Raw genomic sequence first — 21,826 nt, 5'->3', positions numbered from 1 at the left:
ATTATTATTATTATTATTATTATTATTATTATTATTATTATTATTATTATTCAAACTTTAAGAGTTAATAAAGATACATGATTCTCCTCAATATACCCAGATAGCAACATGCAAAACCCGTATTATATCACAGGGCGGTTACAGAGTGAGTTCCTCTCCTTATCCTGGGCTGTAGGCTTTTGTAGTTAGTGTTCAACGGAGTATGAAAGAATGGATGTAAGTTCCTAACAAGTGCCAGGTAGACATTTAAGTCTAACCAAACAGGCTGGTCTGCTATTTGCTGAAATTTATATTTTAATACTGCAAAGTCATATTTTAAGGCACACAGGCCCTTAGAAAACAATAGATACACTCATGATGGAGGGGGCTGGAGGTGAAATGAGCTAGCATGGTGTGGCTGTTCAGATACCCATTCATACATGGAAACTTCCTAGGTGACTTTGGGCAAGTCACATCTTCTCACCTTAGTTTTATTTTGCTTAAAAAAAAATCCTATAATAGGATCACTACAAGTGGAAGTTGACTTGAAGGCACATAACAAGAACAACAAATGGGGCCCTACCTGGCTGTAATAGGATGGGATCCCCTGTCACCTGACCAGCTTTTTATGTTTATCTTTCAGTTGTCAGAAGGGCATTCATCAAGCTTATGATTCCAAACAGAATGCCTTACATAACAATTAAAAATGTTTAGAAGGTAATGATACTGTTGGACACAGCACAAAGCAGTTGCTTGGTATTACCTTTTGTTGAGGTGTGCCTTCATGTTGTTTCTGACTTTTGATGTTCCTTGGGCTGTGGGGTTTTCTAGGCAAGATTTGTTCAGAAGAGATTTGCCATTGCCTTCTTCTGAGGCTGAGAGCATATGAGTTGCCTAGAGTCACCCAGTGGCTTTCATTGCCAAGCTGGGAATCGAACCCTGGTCTCCAGAGTTGTATTCTAACTACTATGCTTCACTGGCTGGTAATGTACTGGTGTTGTCTAAGACATTGTTTTATCTTAGCAATCAATCATTTTTGAACACGAATTAAGTAACAAAATAGCAAATGCTGAGAAAGGGCAGATTAAACATAAAGTGATAGAATAGCCTTACTTTTATGAAAATGCTCAGAACTTACATAATAATCTAAGCAGCTTGTTATTGATACTCTATTAATGCATGGTTTGCATGAAGTGTTACAATTAATTGATTTTAAAAAAATATTGCACAATACCAAGCTTTATTTTAATATTTTACTTTCTCTCCTGCTTTCTTCATGCGCTGTCCTAGTTAACAGTAAAAGCAATTCAATTATTTTACAGGCAGTAGATATAAACATATAATTATGTATACAAATAAACAGCTTTGTAACCTTGCTTTATTTATTTCAGATCTGTGCCAGTTTTTAAAATTTGCTTCCTGCACTGAGATTTTAAAGCTGCTGCTTACTTCCCAGGTATTTCTGCTCTGTCCTCTGAGCTGTGCATATTTCAAATCTGACCAGGATTTGCTATATGGAAATTTTAAAAAGCAGGTTCAATCCACATAGATATTAGTACTCCAAATCTTTGGAAATGGAACACAGAAAAGAAAAAAAGTCCTCAACTCCAATCCTCTTAAAGAAAACCAAATTCAGGCAAGGAGAAAGTCAGCACATGGATTTCAAGAAGTGCAGGACTAGAGGTCCTTAGTCCATTTTTACATAGGTACCTTTAACAGGGTGTTATATAAGAACTATCTGGTAAATGTATGGTTTCTACAGCAACTTTTCTATTCATAGGCATAAAAAATAGTGTAAACTATGAAATATGCCAAGTCTTCTGCAACTGAGGTGCCAAATGCCTATATACTTAAATGGAGGTAGAGATGGCACAAATCTTTTGGCCAGTTCTGCAAACCTAAGCCTCATTTTTTTCTAACTTCAGTGTAAGGCAATATGTTTGCTTATTTTGTTCCATACCTTATTTTGGCTGACATTGAGTACACATCAGAACTGTGGTGGGCTTTGATATTTTTAGATACAGTTAAAAATCTAATATATTTTACCTCCTAGCTTTTAGAAGTTTACCACTTGTTTTGAAGAAGAAATGTCTAGTACAAGCAACTCCATGGGCGCCTTGTTCTCGAACTTGTGGCATAGGTATATCTGATCGAGTGACCAATGAAAACAGTAAATGTGTAATGAGGAAAGAAAAGAGACTGTGTTACATTCAACCATGCCAAGCAAATTTTCCAAAGACACTAAAGGTATGTTGTAGCGCAGAATACCATTTTCTCTTCAGGCACATAGTATTAACTTACAAAATGGTTGGTTTTCAAAGAACTAGCATCTGTGCCATATATTGTGGAGGACGGTGTAGAGTGTTGCTATGCAATTGTGGAAACCTTGGTGGATTATTTATCCTGCATTTTAGGATTAGGCATGCAGTCATAATTCATCCATCAGAAAGCTGTGGGTCTTCTACTATATAGCCTTCATAGCTGGCCTGGAAATGGCAGCTAACCAGTTTTACAATTGTGCATTTCTTCTCTGCACAACTGGAAACTAAGGGAAGGGAGATTCTTTCGGTTGGTGTCTGTAATTTCCAAATTAAGCAGACTAGATTCTCCCAAAATCTAGTGACACAGGTTAAGTGCTGAATTTTAGACATCACCGATCCATCTCCCACCTAGAGCGTGTCACTATGGTTTAGTTAGCAGCAGAATATTCCGTTACAAGAGACTTAAATGTGTAGGTTTAAGTTGCGCAACAATGCACAATGTTGCAAACAATGCACAAGGCTGAAATTTTATCTTCAACTAGGTTTGCTGTAATAGCAACTAAAAATGGACCTGAATGCTGCTAGAATTTATGTAATATATTAAACTTCATTTGGAAGATAACACTGATAACACCTCCCCCCTCCCTCTATTTTAAGATCCCTAGAGGAAAAACATGTCAGCCTACATTTCAGCTTCCCAAAGCAGAGAGACTAGCCTTTTCTGGATGCACAAGCAGACAAAGATACAAGCCAATATTTTGTGGAATCTGCCTGGACAGGAGATGTTGCATACCCAACAAGTCTATAATGATTACAGTACAGTTTGACTGCCCCAAGGAAGGCACCTTCAAGTGGAAGATGATGTGGATTACATCTTGTGTTTGTCAGAAAACATGCAGTGATCCAGGAGATATGTTTTCTGAACTCAGACTTTTATAGATAATGTGCTTGGCAGGATGGCAGGTAAGGTAATCAAATGTCCCTATGAAAAATCAAAACTTTTTCAGTCAAGACAGCTTGCCCCTTTCAGAACATACTTTACTGTAAAAAGAAGTGAAATGTGTATTATAAACAACTGTAAAATATTTTCTAAAGATTTCTAAAGGCACTGAACTATCAGTTGTAGAACATTTTCCATAACTGTTCTGTAGCCTTCTAGGCAGACCATTTGTTTGTTTGTAAATCTTTGGTAATATTCCCTTTGACAACTTTTGATTCCAGCTTTGAGTACAGTTGCCCCTCCTTTCTCGTGGACTTGAGGTCCATGGTCTTGAATATTCATGGAGGGGCGACCTCCATTATTTTCAATGGGGTGTGCTCTCCGTGTGTGCTTGTGGGCACGTGCCCCATTCAAGCCTATGGGGCTTGAATATAGGCAAGTTTCCATTTTTGTGGGGTGGTGGTTTAGAACAGATCCCCCATGAAAATGGAGGGTTGACTGTACTATACGGGAGGAAAGTGGGATATAAATAAATAATGAACCTTTTCTCTTCAGCTAAAAGGGAAAACAGGCATATAATTTTTTAATATATTTTTTCTTCTGATGATGATTATTTGTCTGTACAAGGTGTGACCTGGAGTACACTATTTTTTTAAACCAGTGGTCCACAAAACCTTTGGTGCTACTGCCCCCTCTCCTCTTGGGTAACAATCCTAGCACACACACACACCCCATGTGTATTTCTTGATTTTAGGTCTACTGTTATACTACATATTCAAAACAACCAATTTCCATTGCTGTTTCCTTTGTACTCAGTCACCCGAGGAGTTTTAACTGCATAGCTGGCTAAGCAGTGACTAAGAAGTCTTTCGTCTGTGCCAGCCTTGTGGCAGAGGCATTACTAGTGTTAAGGGTTAAAAGCTAACAAGAAATGTTGAGATGTGTGGTGACCATGAGCAATCAGAAGCCAGAGGACAAAACTGATGAGCTTCAGCTGCTGAGCACAGCAACACGGAGTGTACAAGGTCATTCTACTGCCTGCATGCAGGAAGCCTGTAAGATGAACATGTGTCTGTTTAGACAAGGGGACAGTTTTCTGGGTGGCACAGGAAGCTGGTAACAGCCATGAACGGAAGAGGCTGGGTTTTAGAACTGCATGGCATTGTGTCTATATAAACTCAGAGGCTTCCAGGAATTGTTGTTGGGTTTTGTGAGAGGAGTGGATTGTTAGTTCTGTATAGTAAAAATCGCGTTGGATAATTGGTTTGCACTTGTAAATAAAGATAAGCACTTTCGGGAGTTCGGCTTGTTTGTCGTTAAACATCAGAAGCCTGGTGAGAAGCTGGACAGTTCCCGGTGACCTGCATTCCATCATTTCTGGAAGACAACCATCCGCTGTTACCTTTGCTGAGGGCTGAGGACACGCTTCCAAGATATGCCAGATACTCTGCTATATCCTGACAACTTGGTGGTATGGGGTGTGCAGGCCGCACCAGGTGACACCATAAGTGGAGTGACACTACAACTTCCACCATAGCAACACTACTATTGCTCCTCAAATGCTTACCTTTTGGAAGAAACAGGGCATAGTATTATTGTATCTTGTAAGTCATGAGGAGCCCAGCAGAAGAAGTGTAGCCAGATAGTGGGGCAAACAAAGCCTCTCTGCCCACTGAGCTTCAAACACCACCCTATGGGAGGAGACAGGGCAGGATTTCCTGGGTTCCTCTGTTCTCCTGGCCCCATTCATTAGAGAGGGAGAAGCAGACAAGAAAATCAGGAATCAAGTGTCAAGAAGGCTGCTGTCTGCCATTGATACAAGAGCTTCCAGATTCAGAAGTGGGGTGCAGGAGGAATCCAGAGATTGTTCCTCCTTCTAACTCCCAAAGCAGAAGATTGTTGTGTCAATTCTGTTTTCAGCTTTGGGAACTGTCTCCCATTGACATACCTGTTTCCTGCTCTGGGTATTAAGAGGAGGAAGAATCCCTGGATTCCTCCTATGCCCTACTCCTGAAGCTGGTGGCTGATGTCTCCCATTCTAACAATAGCCTTCTACTTCAGGAGTTAGGACGAGGAAGAATCCGTGGATTCCTCCTACACCCCTCATGAAGCTGGAATTTCTTGTGTAAATGGGAGATAGCAACTTCCAGCTTAAGAAAATAGGATAACAAAGAAGTTGTTTATGTGACCACTGTTGCCATTACATTCAGTGATATGGGGAATTATTAGGATGTAACATTAGTACAAAAAACATGATTCTACCTGGTCTGTCTGGTGGGGAAGATCAACTGGGGGGGGGGGGTTGACTGCATGAATTATTGCACCAGTGATATATTATCAGTCCCAGTGATTCCACTGCCTTGCAGCAAAGACCAGTGCTGGCAAGAAGCCTCTTGGTTGCTGCTCAGCCAGCTGCTCCGAGGGTGACCAGGTGACAAGGGAGAAGCTTTCCCCAGTGAAGAAGGACTCTCAATCCTTCAGTGGGGCAGGCAAGGCTGCAGCCAGTGTGTGTGTAGGGGATTCACAGAGACCACATGCTCTGGACTGGAGATTGGCAAGGATGGGAAAAGGGAGATGTAGTGGAATATGGCAGAATTTTGTTGTCAACTTCCCCTCTCTCTTGAAGCTTCTTATACAGCAAAATATTTTCCAGGGGATGAAATTGTTCTAGGTAAAATTACCACATTACTCCTTCCCACCCAAGCAGACAGCCTCTTTAGATTCCAGTTCCTTCTGCAAACATAAGTCAAATTGCAACCGAAATCAGAGTGTATATGAAGTCAAATGTGATACTATAATATATTTGAGTTTCAGTATGTTTTGAGTATACAGTAATCAATATGTCATTTAGAGTTAGTGCAAGTGGTACTCTGGAGTAGTTGGTCATCAGATATGTAACAGTTTGGGGAATGTTGTAAACAGTGCTGTATTTTATTATCTGTAATCACTGATTTAACATGCTGGATTATATTTTATGTAACTATATATTTTTTATTTTACAACTGAAACTGTTAATAAAATATCATTTACAATAAATATTTACAAATAAAGTGACAATTATACAAAATAAGTTTGTTTTGGTAAGAAACATACAGAAATATCTTCAAGCACACTGCTTTAGTTTTAAAAAAATCATATATGAAGAGATATAGTGCAAAAAGTTTACACAATATGCTTTTTTACTTCCTTGACATATGCAATATCAAAAATATGTGAAACTCAACATATCCACTCTCCTTTGAGACCAACATTCGTCCAAATCAGTACACAAGACACTTTCTTAAGTATGTAATCCAACCAAAATATTTCCTTGAAATTCTCCACTAAAAATGTACATAACAGTTCTAAACCTGGACTAGATCACATTGAGATAGCTTACTGTTAAAGTTCTCCCTACCAAACCCCTCAGTTGTTATACTGCTATTTCCAGTCTTGGAGGATCTACGGCTGGTCCACAATTGGAAGCATCTAGTTGATTATATTCTTCTATTAAATCTGACAAAGATGAAAGGCTTTCAGAGAAAGAGCTCTGCTCCATCCCATCAACGTGCAGGTAATGATGAAGGTGAGCCTGCAAGAACAAACCTTACTTTAGTCATGTTTACTTGGAAAAAAATAAACAAATAAATGAACTGTTCAATATTGCAAGCCTGTTCTACCCATATTACAAAGCAGGGTTGTAGCCTTGATATGTGAACTTGTTTGTGATGAAGAAAGCATGGAATGTGGATTTCATAGTCCAATCCAGAGTCAAAGGGAAACTGGGCCAGAAGCCAGCATTTAGTGCAGGTGTAGTGGTTTGAGCATTGGACTATGACTCTGGATATCAGTTTGATTTCCCACTTAGCCATGGAAACCCACTGGGTGACTTCAGGCAAGTCATACTTTCAGCCCAACTATCAGAGAAAGGAACTGGAAAGACCATTACTGAATATCTTTTTGTCTAACAAAACCCTATGAAATTCATAACAAAAAACTAAGTCAACAGGCGACCTGAAGGCACACACACACATATCTGGTACCAAGTGTTTCTCAATAATGACTGTAATATAAGTACAAATGAACTCGGTAAAATTGTGTCACTACAATTTCCATGGCATACCTTTTTCTTGTACAGCCGCATGAATCTTTCCCTGAGTTCTATGAAAGTAGGTTTTACGCAAGTGTTGTTGGCCAATGCCAACAAAGAGTGGGAATGGCCCACAGGAGGCACTGAACACAAGCCAGTTTTCCATCCTTCTTGATTCCAGGAGACAAACTGAAGTGATGGTTTCATCCTGCAACAGAAGTGAGAAAAAAAAAAAGGGGGGGGGGGGAAAGCAAGCAATAAAGTAAGGACTACACAAAACACAAATGTCAATAGCAGAAATGACCATTTGTTCCTGGTGATGCATTCATGTGATTTCAGCCACATGAAAGACGCTACATTCTCAAATACAGTTTTTATTTATTCTTCTAAATTGTGTTCTGTTAAAAGATGTAGAAAGCATCTACCTGAACAATCTGGTAGTATTATATTTACAAATCATTCTGTTTCATGAAAAATTGACTAGATCACATAAATCCATTTAGGTTATTGAGAACATGATCCATCACCCATGAGCACAACTATTCAAGAACAGGATCAACGGAAGCTCAATATACTGGTTTTGGTCCTATGATCAAGCAGCTGCTATCTAATATGAGCAGTTAATAATTCGCCCTCTTAATATAAGTTGTGCGCAAACCTTTCAATATTTCTACGAAGATCCGAAACCTGTACATTTCCTCTCACTAGGAGGGCGCAGGCAAGGTATAAGCTGTGTTTTGGGTCAGCTCGTAACAGCTGATGATCTTTACTAAAAGCATCTGAAAACATTTGGTCCAACCTAAGAGAGAGAGAAAAATTAGCTCACAGTGCTTATAAATATTAATAAAATCATAGCATTTGCCCATTAAGAAATTACTGGATATGTGTCAAATAAATAAAAGTAGAAAACTGTCATTACATAGTTTGAAAATACGTCAGATTTTTGCAGGTTTTGAATAATCACAGAACACAAACAACAAAGTCTTGTGACACCTTAAAGACAAACAAGTTAGACATAAGACAAAAAACTCTACTGAGCTTTTATCTTTTTATGGATATTACTATGCAGATTAAATTCTTCTGTAGGTAGAAAGCAGCTATCATTCATGACATATCAAACAAAACAAGGGATTGCTAGATGTTTAAGTGCCACAAGAATCTTTTCTGTTTTTGCTGCAAAAGATGAACATGGAAACCCCATTTCAAACTGTAGCAATGTCAAACAAAATTACCCACCTTCGTGGAGGTACGTTAACATCTGCCAACGTATACAGTGGTGTCAAGCTGGAAACCAGATAATGAAGTCGAGGAAAAGGAACTAAATTCATGCTGATTTCATTAAGATCCATATTAAGAGAGCCTTCAAACCTAGCAGAGCTGAAGGTGATACAGGTAATGCAAAAAATTAAAAGAAATGTTTGCTACTAGATACTTCTTGGTTAAATTATTTGTACTTGAAAAAACATATGAAAATAATAACTCTTTACTCCTTTGAGTATTTATTAACTCACACTAGCAAGTCACATGATTTCCAGTAAAACTCATTAAAGTCCTAATGTCAGCTATGACAAAATCTAAAACTCTTCATCCTGAAGAGCTACAAGAATACCACTTGTGCTGTCTAAGAAGTGCAACAAAGCTTTTATTCTTGCCATTAGTAAAAAAGCTGTTTATTTCCATTTTGCTTTCTTTTTTCATGATGATATTTACAAGCTTCTATTATAGTTGGGAATAATAAAGATTTGTTTCCAGCAGATAACAGACAGAATTCTGTTATTTGCCAGGATCTCTGATACTATTTCTGTTCTAAAGACAACAATCTCAGTCCAAATAGGATCCAGTACACTAAGATTAGGAGAAAAAAAATCAAAGGGAAGTTTCAGATCTATAACAGCACTTACTTCTATAGGGATGGGCTTGTGTACAGTGCACTGTACTGTATGACCCAGATCATCTGGGGATTGTTATCAGAGCATTACAATGAGATAAAAAAAATCTAACTGAATAATGAAAATTACTGCCAAGACACTGCAGCTGTGTCTCTCAGGGGTCCACATTTTCTGTGAAGGAATCCACAGGAATCACCGTGTACAGTACAAAGATTTTTTTAAATGTCTCAGCTGGTTTATAAGACTGTCTTTTATTAAATATCAGGCCTGAGAAATGGAAAGGAGTGAGCAGGGCATGTAACAGGAAAATGTAAATGCCACATGTGATATAACTTTCAGCATAAATTACTGATGAAATAAAAATCTGAACATTTTTGAGGATGGATATGACTCAGATTTCAAAATCATAAAACAATTAAGTCATTTAAAAGATTAGAAAATATATACTCCTTTCCCACTATTATGCTGACTTTTAATACTTTTTTTACATTGTACAGTAAACCCTGGCCAGATTTCTGAAAGCAAACCTGCTGGCACTGTGTTATACAGAGAAGACAGTATCTGGCATATTTGGAAGAAACCCCCCAGTTCTGCATAAATTCATCAATCAACCAACACACATAGCTATAAAATAATAATAATAATAATAATAATAATAATAATAATAATAAATAAATGAAAGAGAATGATATGAACCTCCAGACTGTGTTGAACTATAACTTCCTCCATTCCTCATCATTGACTATGCTGTCTAGAGCTGCTGGGAACTGCAGTCCAACAATATCTCCATGATTTCTACCCCTGTACCCTAGAACACAGGATGCAGAATCATCTTTAGAAGCCATGGATTAAACCACAGCTGAAAAGAAAGAAAACGGGGTTGGGGTTAGTAAAGAAACTTGGCCTGGTGAAGCTCCTAACAACCTTTTTTTTTTATGGTGGGTGCATGTAATGCATACCATGAGAGTATCATTTCCCTCTTTGTGCTATATAAGAAAACTGACACCCTGCATCTTGTGAAACTACCATCTTCTGTCTGCGAACAAAAGAATTCCTTTGATGGGTTGCAGAAACTTCCAACTCATATTGTTAAACTTTTTTGAAAAAAAATCAGAGTAATTATTTAGTTTCTGAATATAATTTTCAAAATCTCACCTTGTCAAGTTCAACAGTAAATTTGCCACAATATTATTCATAGCATCAAATGCTTTCTCCCGAATGTGTTTTATTCCACCTGCACTTGAAGTTATCAAGCTGGTCTGCTTTACAGCTGATCCTAGCTTTCCACAGTTGGTCATTTGATGAATTTTGCTAACTATATCAAACAGAGACTTGGAGAGAAAGGTGAAAATGTTTGTAAGAAGTACAATGAGAAAAATAAGCTTTGCTACACAGCCCTATGCATGTCTCCAGAATAAGCTACAATGAGTTCATTGAGGCCCTCAAGTTAAATTTGCATGTAGCCTCTATAGTTACATAAGTTATTTCCAATATATTTGGAAACTATGGGGCAAAACAGAATGCCTTTATAAAGTGGTGCCCTGGCACCCTGCAGTCCCAATCGGGCAGTTTGACACTCTAAAAAGAACTGGCAAAATGCCACTTCTTTTTAGAATGGCAAAAAGCTGCCTTTGCCGCCACTGCAGTGGCTTTTCACTGATTCTTTGGCACACTGTCTCTAAATGCTGCACCAAAGAAACAGTGTGACACCACCCACCATGTAATTGGCCGTGATGCCGGCATCGGGGAGGAGTCGGGGTGGCCAGTGTGCGGTTGTCATGCCCCCACTCCAGCCCGATGCCAGTGTTTAGTGCCGGTCTGTTTAGCCCCTAAGAAAGAATATTTTGCATAGATCATCAACAACAAATCCCACTGATTTCAACTCTTAAATATGACACAGGAAGCAATCCTGACTATCCAAGATGGTTAAGATATAGCTGAGCTGACATTAAGTCTGCTGAAGCTAAACCCTTCTCAGTCTTGGGATGCTGGAAATTACTTAGTACTTTCACACTGATATACCTTTATCTTGGCTCTGTAACTGTGCCCCAAGGCTGGAGGATGTTTGATCTAGCATACTACACCTACTCTGTCATCCCACTGCCTCTCTGCCCCCTCTCCCCACCCTTTTTGGGAAGAGATGTTCTGCCAGCAGATTTTAGACAGCAGAACAGTTCTTTTGACAGATCTAATTTAGACAAGGCTTTGGCTCTTAACTCATGTGGGAAAAGGATATTCTAATGTGGTGTACTGTGCTTTTATTTTTAATTATATTTAAACTGTTTTAACATTGTGCTTTTAATAGAATTGTTTAATTGATTTTTAACTTTTGCATAGCGAGTTTTTAGCTGTATTTTGTTTTAATTTGTTGTAAACTGTTTTGAGTTCCTTGTTGGGAGAAAGGCAGGATAAAATAAATAAATAAATAAAGAAGCAGATTCTTTTAGCAGAAGAGATTACTACAGGAAGAAAAAGTTTGTGCCTAATATGAAACTGCCACATCTTGGAGTTAGGATTACACTGTAAGGCCTAATTCCATTCCAGTGCACTTGAAGCCTCTGTAGATGGTTTGTTTTATGTTTGATTTTTAGTTGCTTCAGTGAAAGGGCAGCTTAGACCTCTGGGATATTAGCTACTCCCCCTAGTTTGGTGTCATCTGCAAATTTGATAAGTATGCCCCCAATTTTGTCCTCCAAGTCATTGATAAAGATGTTGAATAGCACTGGGCCCAGGACAGAGCCCTGTGGGACCCCACTGGTCACTTCTCTCCAGGATGAAAAGGAGCCATTGTTGAGCACCCTTTGGGTTCGGCCAGTCAACTAATTACAAATCCATGTAACAGTTGCCTGCTAGACAAGGCAACTGTTACATGGATTTGTAATTGGTTAACCAATTGGAGGTCTTTAAACAGAGGCTGGATGGCCATCTGTCGGGGATGCTTTGATTTGGATTTCCTGCATGGCAGGGGGTTGGACTGGATGGTCCTTGCGGTCTCTTCCAACTCTATTATTCTATGATTCTAGACAGATATATTTTCTTGTTATTACAATATTCCATTGCAACTTTTGAACAAAAAAGAATGGATGTGCTTCACAAATTTAAAATATGCATATGTGTTAAAATGTTGTATAGAACAAAAGCCAGAAACAAAAAAGCAGCAGAAATTATTAATATCTATCATGCAGAATATAAAGGAGAACATTTCCTCAGACTCCAGTGGTCCTGAAGGCTAAGATACAAACAAGGTGGGAGTGGAATGAACTTCTCCAGGGAAGGGTATTCACAATTTTGGTCTCAAGTAATTCTTTAACATTCGGGGGGCGCGGGGCGCGGGGGAGCTAGAATAGGATTCTGAGGAAAATCATGGTAAATTAAGTTTTCCAAGTCCTATTCTTTTACGATAACATCATTAGAATTTTAAGTCTCTCTAGTCCCAGACTGATGACACAGATGTTACCTTTGTGCCTGTAACTTGTCCTTTATTCTTCCTGAAGGTGTGATGAGGTTGGCTGTCCTTTATTCATAATAAAATTTGGGCTTTTCATGTTTAAAAAAACAGTAACATTATCACATACCCTGCCCCCTTCTTCCATTAAGAGAAGTAGCTCACTTTTCATTTATACTTCAAACAATGTAGGATATGGTCAAAATAAGACTTAACACTGATGCACCCATTTTGATTCAAATATTATGTTGTTTTTCCTAAAAAGTGTAGACTTTTTCTGCTCACTTGAAACCAAAATTTGACAATAACTCCGAGCATATAATAAAGATACCATGTATTAGCCATTACTAAAATATTTCTTACTAAATCTTATCGTAACATGAAAGAAACACTGCAGAGCCACACTACCTATACATCATCCACATGATACCATAGGTACTTACTTCATTTTCAATTGGCAATACACAGTCTGCATGGTCACTGAGCTCTTTCATAGCTAATACACTGTTATAAGGAGATGTGACGACATCGTCCTCACGAGATGGATAAACTGAAGTAACAAACCTATAAACTTCTGGAAATTCATCCTCAAGCATTTTTAGTATAAATGTACCAAGCCCAGATCCTGTTCCTAGAAGCAAGATAGAAAATAGTTACAAAGACAAGAAGCCACATGTTGTCAGTTTCCTTTGCTACTCTTGATTTTTAAATCATGTTCACAAAGCAGCATCAAGCTAGGATTGCTAATCAGTTTTTATCCCAAGCTGGCCATTCACAAGGAATACATCTTGTAAGGCTAATGGTATTTTACTACTGTGAAAGGAATCTCAGAAAGAAGGAATTGGAATGATTTGTCCTATTACTACAGTCTGTTCTTTAGTCTTTGGGGAACTGCAAAGAAAAACTGCCACCCTAGAAAGAAGGAAAGGCAACCATACCCTCTAGAACAGTAGTTCCCAAACTTTGGTCCTCCAGACATTTTGGACTTTGTCTCCTAGAATTCCTGACTTTTGCCCAAGCTGGCTGGGGCTTCTGGGTGCTGAAGGCAAAAATATTGGAGGGCCAAAGTTTGGGAACCATTGCTCTAGAACTATAGTGGAGGAACCACTAGAGAAAGCAATCTCGATTAACATACTGCATCTCAAATATTTGATACTTCAGAAAAGCTTCTAATAACGGTTACTGAGACAGAAGAGTCCTCTGAATTCAATACACACTTAGCTGGGGTTGTTGTTTTTCTGTTTGTTGTTGTCAATAATGTTCAATCAGAACTGAAAAAGATGTAGCTGATTAGAATACTATAAAGGCACCAGATTCCATCTGATCTTGAAAGCTAACCATGGTAACTCCTGGTCAGTACTTGGATGGGAGACTGCCAGTGAATACCAGGTGCTATAGGCTATATTTAAGGGAGGAACTGGCAAAACCATCTCTTGAGTATCCTTTGCCTAAGAAAGCCCTATGAAATTCCTGGGTCCACCAAAGGTTGACAGGTGACTTAAAGGCACATACGCATGCACAACTGGTTATGGCTGAAATTTCTGAGAGCCTTTTATTCTACTCTATTAATTTACTTTATTCTATCAATACTCTTTTTGAAGTCAATGAAACATTCTAGAGTGCCTTATGCATTAATTTTAAACACTTATGTTCTCCACATAATTGTATTTCTCAGTTACTACAGGTTAACTATCCCTTATCACAAATTCCAAAATTTGAAACACTCCAAAATCGGCTACATGGGTGGCTGAGAAAATGAAACCTTTGCTTCCTAATAGTTCAGTGTACACAAACTTTGTTTCATGAACAAAATTATTAAAAATATTATGTATAAAATTACATTTACGCTATGTTATAAGGTATTAATGAAACAAATGAATTTGTTGTTTATACTTGGGTCCTTGCTCCAGGATATCTCATTATGTATATGCAAATATTCCAAAATCCAACAAATAAATAAATGAATAAATAAAAGAAATCCAAACTCCAAACACTTCTGGTCCCAAGCATTTTGGATAAGGGATACTTCAATGATCATTTTGGTTTTTTGTTCCACCTCTCATGGCTGCAACTGCAAGGCTTGAGCAATACTTACCCCCTCCCATGGAATGAATGATAAAAAAACATTGCAGACAGTCACAGTGTTCAGCGGTCTTCCTCAGCTGTTCCACAATTTGGTCTCGGTACTGGCAGCCATATATTTTGTGGCCCACAGCCCTGAAAATATGAGATTTTAAAATAAAAATAAATAAAGATACTGTATATGGGGTTTTTAATGGTTCCACAAAGACTCCACTTCCATAGGCTTGCATTGGTCCCTCTTTTGGCCATCTACTGCCTAATTTTGTCTATAAGCCACCTTGGGTCTCTCCAGGGAGAAAGGAGGCATACAAAACAAACAAACAAGCTGTTTCATTCAGTGGTTTAACTCTGTTTTTTATTTATTTAATTTATACGTTGCCTATCTCTTAAACTGATTTTTTCTGTTGCACCTCTCCCTGCGATCACTGTTGTACTGTGAAGTTTTATGGATTGAATTTGAGGTTTAAATTTTATTGCCGTTTTCTCTGAAAACTGTTCTTACAATAGCCATGTGGACTAGGGACATTTCCTATATTTGTTGTGACTGCACAACTCCTTTTGCCTCATCACCAATGCCATAGAGCCCCCACTAGGCTTGGTTACAGCTCCTTGGACTACCCCTTTGGTAGCTCTGCCTAAACTGTGACAACTGATAGGATTTGGGCAAAACATAAAGACTCAAAAGCATATTCTGCTTATGTACATAATCTATGTTTACATTCTGAGTTCTAGAGGAATTTCTACTGGAAATTTATGATTTGCCATACTGGAAGATTTTGCCCTACTAGGCAAAACTGTATGTTCCAACCGAGATAGTTCTGAATTCTGGCCACATCACTACTTTTATGGCCACATTTAGTTGGTGTACAGAAACTGTGCTTCCAGGTACAGTACATGGAAAGGGGAAGGAAAACAAGAATGACTTGTTTAGTTAATAAATACATATTTGCCATGACTCAATAACTTTTCCCTAATGTAATATTATGGAATTAATTTCCATGTGCTTTTTTCTGTCTCACAAGTTTATTAGAAAGACTGCACTGTGCTTTTTAATATTATGCCTTATCTATTTTATTCAAAACTTCTCTTTCCATAATAGAATCACTTAGAAGCATTCTGAAAATAAAGTTGAGGATTTCTTTAGCTTAAAGATCCATCTGCTTCAGTTCTTATTTGGTCAGCTGTTCACATCCCTCATTAGATTACTGTTTGAACTGAAGAAGAAGCATTAAGAGCAGATGACTGACATCAGACCCTGGTCCAGCTGGTCTCATTCCTCACTCCCTACAGGGCTATTCACCACCAACTGCCTTGTAGGATAGATTCCAAGAGAGAGAAGGGGGCAGGCAAAAACAAGAGGCTCCTGCTTCTTTTCCAGCTGGATCTTCCAATTTCCCCAGGGCCATCTTCCACCAGCTGTCCTCTGGGAAGGATTCTGATTACCAGTTATATGCTGATATCATTTCAAGTGGTTTTAAAAAAATAAATGTTATGTTAGTCATTAGTCAGCTTGGAAGGATCTGCATCCTGAAAGGCAGGAAAAATATATCCGACATGAATTAAATAGTGAGCAGTTATATATAACACATCTATTCATGAATATAGATATTCATGAAAAAGGAATATATATCAAATTTGTAAAGAAGGGAAAGTACCACACTGAGCATGGCACACTGACAACATGGATTTACTACTTTGTGTTTTGATTGACTACTTTGTGCTTTTAAAGTTTTCTTCAAGGTAATAATAACCAAATGCTACTTCTAATGGGTCAAACCCAATTTTACAGCTAGCTGAAGTAGACTAATTGAAATGAACATGACTAATCTCTATTACTTCAATTGATTTCAATGCGTCTACTTGAGCTGCAACTAAGATTGGATTCAGCCCAATGTGCTCCTTTATTCTAAGGACACCAAAAGACAACAGCATAAAAGTCATGCTTTCAGTTTCTTTCTATTTTGTGTAAGACATTCCTGTATGAAGAGTTGATGAAATAGAATTTTATCCTTACCAGTTGTTCCCTGAGCCAGAAACATCTGTGATCAGCTGCTTGCTATCAAAGACATCTCTCAAAGGCCCCTGTAGAATTTCATTCACTACACCCTCTTCCATGTCAATCAGCAAGGCCTTGGGATGGAATAAAAATAATTTAGTTACTCAGATTTTATGTCTTTAAAAATGGGACACTGAAGACGATTTTCACAAAGCCACTGAATTAAAAAGCAAGCTTCCAGAAAAATTTGCCCTATTTTTGTGCTTTGGGATGGAATTTAATAAAAGGTATTTACAGCTACCCCAATTAAAGCTCAAAGATGAATGCACACATGAAACTCAAAAGCTAAAACATATTTTTTATACTGACAAAAAGCTCCTTCCCAATAAAATTAAGGTGAATGCTACTATGCTTGTTAATCACTTCAGAATGCTACATATAACATTTACTTTCTGCCTTTTCTCATCCAATATGGTTTCTCATCTTTGTTCTTCTTTGAAGTGTCTCTGATTAGCCTTCACAGTGCTAAACAATGACATTCATGCCAAAAGTACTTTAGCAGCAGCTAAGTATACATCAAATAAAACAGGACTGTTCAGTCAATGCTAATTCAAAACAAAATGATAGTGTATTTGCTTTTTCTTTACTGTGTTATGGAGCCATTCTAAATGTAGAAGTTGCATTTATTAGCTGTTCTGCAAGATGGAGGACACTAAATTTGCCTTCTCCTCCTCTTCCTCTGAACCGATTGGTGCTTTTATTAACTGGGTTCTTAGTGTAAATATGATAGCTGGATTTAAGGAGAAAATGCATTCACTTCCTATATGATTTCCTGCATGGCAGGGGATTAGGCTGGAAGGCCCTTGTGGTCTCTTCCAATTCTATGATTCTATGAATTAGAAATGTGTGTGAAACCTACTGAGTGCCTCCTCCAAGCAGAAACAGGCATCTGTCACTATGGGACCCACAGCAGCCCTAGGACCTGTAAACTGTTTCTTTGATTTCACAGAATCACAGAATCATAGAGTTGGAAGAGACCACAAGGGCCATCCAGTCCAACTCCCTGCCATGCAGGAACTCTCAATCAAAGCACCCCCAACAGATGGCCATCCAGCCTCTGCTTAAAGACCTCCAAGGAGAGAGACTCCACCACTTTCCAAGGGAGTGTGTTCCACTGTCGAACAGCCCTTACTGTCAGGAAGTTTCTCCTAATGTTCAGGTGAAATGTCTTTTCCTGTAGCTTGCATCCATTGTTCCGGGTCCTAGTCTATGGAGCAGCAGAAAACAAGCTCACTCCCTCCTCAATATGACATCCCTTCAAATATTGAAACAGGGCTATTATATCACCTCTTAACCTTTTCTTCTCCAGGCTAAACATCCCCAGCTTTCTAAGTCATTCCTCATAGGACATGGTTTCCAAACCCTTCACCATTTTAGTCGACCTCCTTTGGACATGCTCCAGTTTCTCAACATCCTTTTTGAATTGTGGTGCCCAGAACTGGACACAATATTCCAGGTGGGGCCTGACCAGAGCAGAATACAGTGGCACTATTACTTCTCTTGAGTACCTTATATTTCTCCGTGTTGAATTTCATTTTGTTAACTTTGGCCTAGCTTTCTAGTCTATTCAGGTCATTTTGAATTATGATCCTGTCCTCTGGGGTATTAGCTATTCCTCCTAATTTGGTGTCATCTGCAAATTTGATAAGTATGCTCCCAATTCTGTCATCCAAGTCACTGATGAAGATGTTGAATAGCATTTCCTTTCCCTTTTTGTTAAAATGTACATTTGCTAAAATGCAAATTATTGAAAACTACTGGGCAGAGTCCAGACTTAGTAAGAGGAGAGCTATACTTAAGTTAGCCCTGACTAATTGCAGTCCCGTTGATTTTAACAGGTCCACTTTGGATCAAAGCTGTAATCTTTAGTCAGCTATTCTCCATTCAAGTGAAGCTGGAATTTTTGAAATGCCCTTTTTTTAAAAAAAAAAAATGTTTTTGTTTTTTGCATTTTGCTCTTCTGTGTAAACAGATGCACAAGTTTTCAGGTTTGCACTTGAAGTGTTGAATGTGTTATGAAGATGCACAGTTTTCCTTTCCTTTCCTTTTGTCTTCAAGAAGATCTTACACTGCATTGTATTTCCTCTGCCTCCTCCCCACTGTAAATTTTTATCCAATACCCAGTAGGATTATTTCATTACCAAAAAAAGTAAAGTCAAAGGTATCACTGTTCATGGATTGTATTGCTAAATGAGCAGTTTACAAGCTGTATTTGCTCTTCAGTCCAGCAACTCTATATTCAGTTTCTATAAATATCCCTTTAAATGGGAGAATTGTAAAAAATGAAATACTAAATATTAAGAGCCTTATTGCAGGCACATAAAAACTATAAGGGCCAACATAATTACAGATTTTCTCCTTACACGTGCTTTTAAGGAACAAATTTTTCCTCTGGAAGTGTCGCTGCCATCACCATCTGTCCTACAAAAATTAGAAGTTAAATTAATGAAAAAATAATGGAGAAGGATTACACATACAATGTCAGAATATCATAGTTTTTCATCTTTTCCGGGTGGGTGGGTGGGTTAACATTAAATTATAAAAGGAAGATTGTATGTACAGCGCTGTGTAAATTTACAGCGTTATATAAATAAAGGTTAATAATAATAATAATAAGAATAGTAATAAAACATGGACAGGTAGCTGACTGTACAGTTGTCACAGTTTTTCCTCACTGTTAAAGAAGTCTGGAACATAGGAGTTTATCAGACAAGGGGAACTGGAAGTATAATCCGATGGCAAGCTGAACACAATCATGGGATTTAACGTTATTGCGTGTTAACCCACTACACACAAATTCAGGCAATGGGAAGTCAGTCCGAACTCAATCATGTGGTTTCACGTTATTGCGTGATAGACTGCCACACGCAAATTCGGGCAATGGCATGCTATTTTCAGGCAATGGGGAGCCAGTTTGAATGCTTTTTCTTTTCTGGAATCAACGGAAGGGGAAAATGCTTTTCCATTTTTTTACTGGAAAATCTAAACAAGAGAAGGAACAAGGCCACTAAAAAATCCTTCATACTGAAAAACTATTAGCAGGAGACATTCTGTAATTTTTGTTAGAACATACTGTAAAGTGGAGCACTCACAGCCTTATTTTGTCATCTGTCACCAAAATAAGTATACTTTTTCCTTCAGCATAACATGACAAGTGAGCCCACTATTGCAACCTAGCAGCAAATCAGCATGGTGCAGCAGCCCTTGGCAAGTTATGCAAAAGTCTGATTTAGGGACTTTGGAAAAAAATATCAGTATTGGAGACATTCCCCTTGCTCAGTGAAAGACTGAGGCTGAAAACTGTGATTTTAACTCCAAAATCATAATCACTGATTGCCAATTCCTAGTTAGTATTGGTCCAAAATATAAATTAATAACAATGGTATGGCATATACTGATAACACAATAGAACTAGGCACTACGCCTTTGTCTACTGATATTTAGCATATCTACAAACTCCAAAAGGGAAGGAATTACACATCACAAACTCATACCCACTTATCTGGGAAGTAACACCTTTGAACTAAATGGCCCTTCCTTCTGAGTAGTTATTATAGACATATATATGAGTTGTCAAAAATGATGGTAGTTAGGACATAATTGACCACTAAAGTCACACAATGACAAGACACAGGAAGGGCAAGATATTTACTACTGTACTTTGGATTATTGCAAAGGCTAGTGGAGCATGATTTAAATACAAAGCAGTTTTAAGTACAAAAAATGTTCAAGATGCTTTCAACAAGTTGATGTTTGCAACCAAGACCTACAATTGCTCACAGAAGTTAAACTTACCTAGTGTTCACGTTTCGAAAGAAACTGCTTAACGCTTCATCATAAATTCCTTTCTGAAAAAGGAGCCTAATGTAAGTAAAACCTGAAGGGTTATATGTGTGTTTAGACTTCCAACAAGCAAATTTTAAAATATTTTTTTTCAGATTATGCACCTTGTTATCATCCTCTAAAGGTCATTGTAAGGTACGTAGTTCAAAGTCTATGGAGTTTATCACATGGGAAGCTAAGTGCCTGAATCCCGTGCAGAAACTGGATTTAAATTCCGGGAATATCCCGCAAAAGCAGGATCATTTTCAGACACATTGGGGCCATTGTGCATTAATCCGACATTAACCTGCACAGAAAGTGGACAAAATCTGCCGCTTTTCACTTCCGGGAAAATCCCAAAAGTAAAAAGTTGCCGATTTTGTCCACTTTCTGTGCGTGTTAATGTCAGATTAATGCCCAATGCTTCCAATGTGTCTTAAAACGATCCCGCTTTTGCAGGATTTGTCCACTTTCTTCACGGGTTAATTTCAGATTAATGCTCAATGCGTTTACAGCACTTTATAAATAAAGCTTAATAAATAGTAAATCCCGTTTTTGCATGGGATTTGGCCAATTCCCTCCCATGTGATAAACTCCTATGTCTGCTATGAGGTGGATGGAGAACTCACATTATGTATTAATATCACTGCAAAGGAGGACAAGGCCCCACAAAAGAGAGGACATTCAAGAAAAATGTAGGACATGGAAGAAAAACTGAAAACGCACACATAAATGTAAATTCATGTTTCTCAGTCAACCTCCAAATGGAGGACGTTTGGGAATTCCTCCTGGACAGAAGGTTGAAATGTAGGTCATGCCTGGGAAAAGGAGGACCTCTGGTCAGCCTGTCTAAGCCGCTCCACTTTTCAAATTCCACCCTCATCATTATTTGAAATTAAACTGCAAATGAACTTCCCAACCCTTTCCAAAAACCCATTACAGGGTAATAAAAAATCTCAGTTCATAAATCTTCCTAATAACAAGGAGCGACACACTGTTTCCAATAAGCCGTAAATCAGGAAACCTAGCGTTTTATGGTCTGATTTTTTAATGGCATTTCGACTATGCGCCTTTTAAGCTGTGTGCGTGTGCAATTTATAAATGGATTAAACAAATAAGTGTAGAAGCTAAGGCTGGGAACCAAGCCTAAGACTGAATTTAACACAGCTGACTGGGTCAAGCAGCTAAGGAAGGAGCTCAGTATTTATTTAATAGGGAAATCAGATTTAAACCCAGCAACTGATTTGGAAATCTGCGGGGGGAGATTAGGGCTGCATCCACAC

The 21,826-nt window shown here is 38.2% G+C and overlaps 2 protein-coding genes across 7 annotated transcripts in view; one reads left to right on the top strand and one right to left on the bottom strand.

Moving 5' to 3' along the window:
- Positions 1-2,146, top strand: part of CCN6 (cellular communication network factor 6) — a 10,591-nt gene extending 8,445 nt beyond the window's left edge. Inside the window, exons 4-5 of the mRNA XM_042446187.1 lie at positions 1,371-1,435; positions 2,033-2,146. Coding sequence (XP_042302121.1) covers positions 1,371-1,435; positions 2,033-2,059 — 92 coding nt within the window. The 3' untranslated portion in view covers positions 2,060-2,146. The remainder of the gene's footprint in view (positions 1-1,370; positions 1,436-2,032) is intronic.
- A 3,712-nt stretch (positions 2,147-5,858) lies between these two features.
- Positions 5,859-21,826, bottom strand: part of TUBE1 (tubulin epsilon 1) — a 22,348-nt gene continuing 6,380 nt past the window's right edge. For 3 of the 6 annotated variants that reach the window (XM_042446184.1, XM_042446185.1, XM_042446183.1), the window contains exons 2-11: positions 20,517-20,569; positions 19,085-19,142; positions 16,680-16,795; positions 14,679-14,800; positions 13,027-13,214; positions 10,294-10,469; positions 8,486-8,626; positions 7,908-8,048; positions 7,283-7,457; positions 5,862-6,751 (exon numbers count right to left, since the gene is read on the bottom strand). In XM_042446184.1, the coding sequence (XP_042302118.1) occupies positions 6,593-6,751; positions 7,283-7,457; positions 7,908-8,048; positions 8,486-8,626; positions 10,294-10,469; positions 13,027-13,214; positions 14,679-14,800; positions 16,680-16,780 (1,203 nt within the window). In that variant the 5' untranslated portion in view covers positions 16,781-16,795; positions 19,085-19,142; positions 20,517-20,569 and the 3' untranslated portion in view covers positions 5,862-6,592. Of the gene's footprint in view, positions 6,752-7,282; positions 7,458-7,907; positions 8,049-8,485; positions 8,627-10,293; positions 10,470-13,026; positions 13,215-14,678; positions 14,801-16,679; positions 16,796-19,084; positions 19,143-20,516; positions 20,570-21,269; positions 21,800-21,826 lie in introns of those variants that run through there. The other 3 variants (XM_042446182.1, XM_042446181.1, XM_042446186.1) reach the window with 3 other exon arrangements.

This window comes from Sceloporus undulatus, chromosome 1 (assembly GCF_019175285.1).
Source record: "Sceloporus undulatus isolate JIND9_A2432 ecotype Alabama chromosome 1, SceUnd_v1.1, whole genome shotgun sequence".
Lineage (NCBI taxonomy): Eukaryota > Metazoa > Chordata > Lepidosauria > Squamata > Phrynosomatidae > Sceloporus > Sceloporus undulatus.
This window is presented reverse-complemented; position numbering and strand designations above follow the sequence as displayed.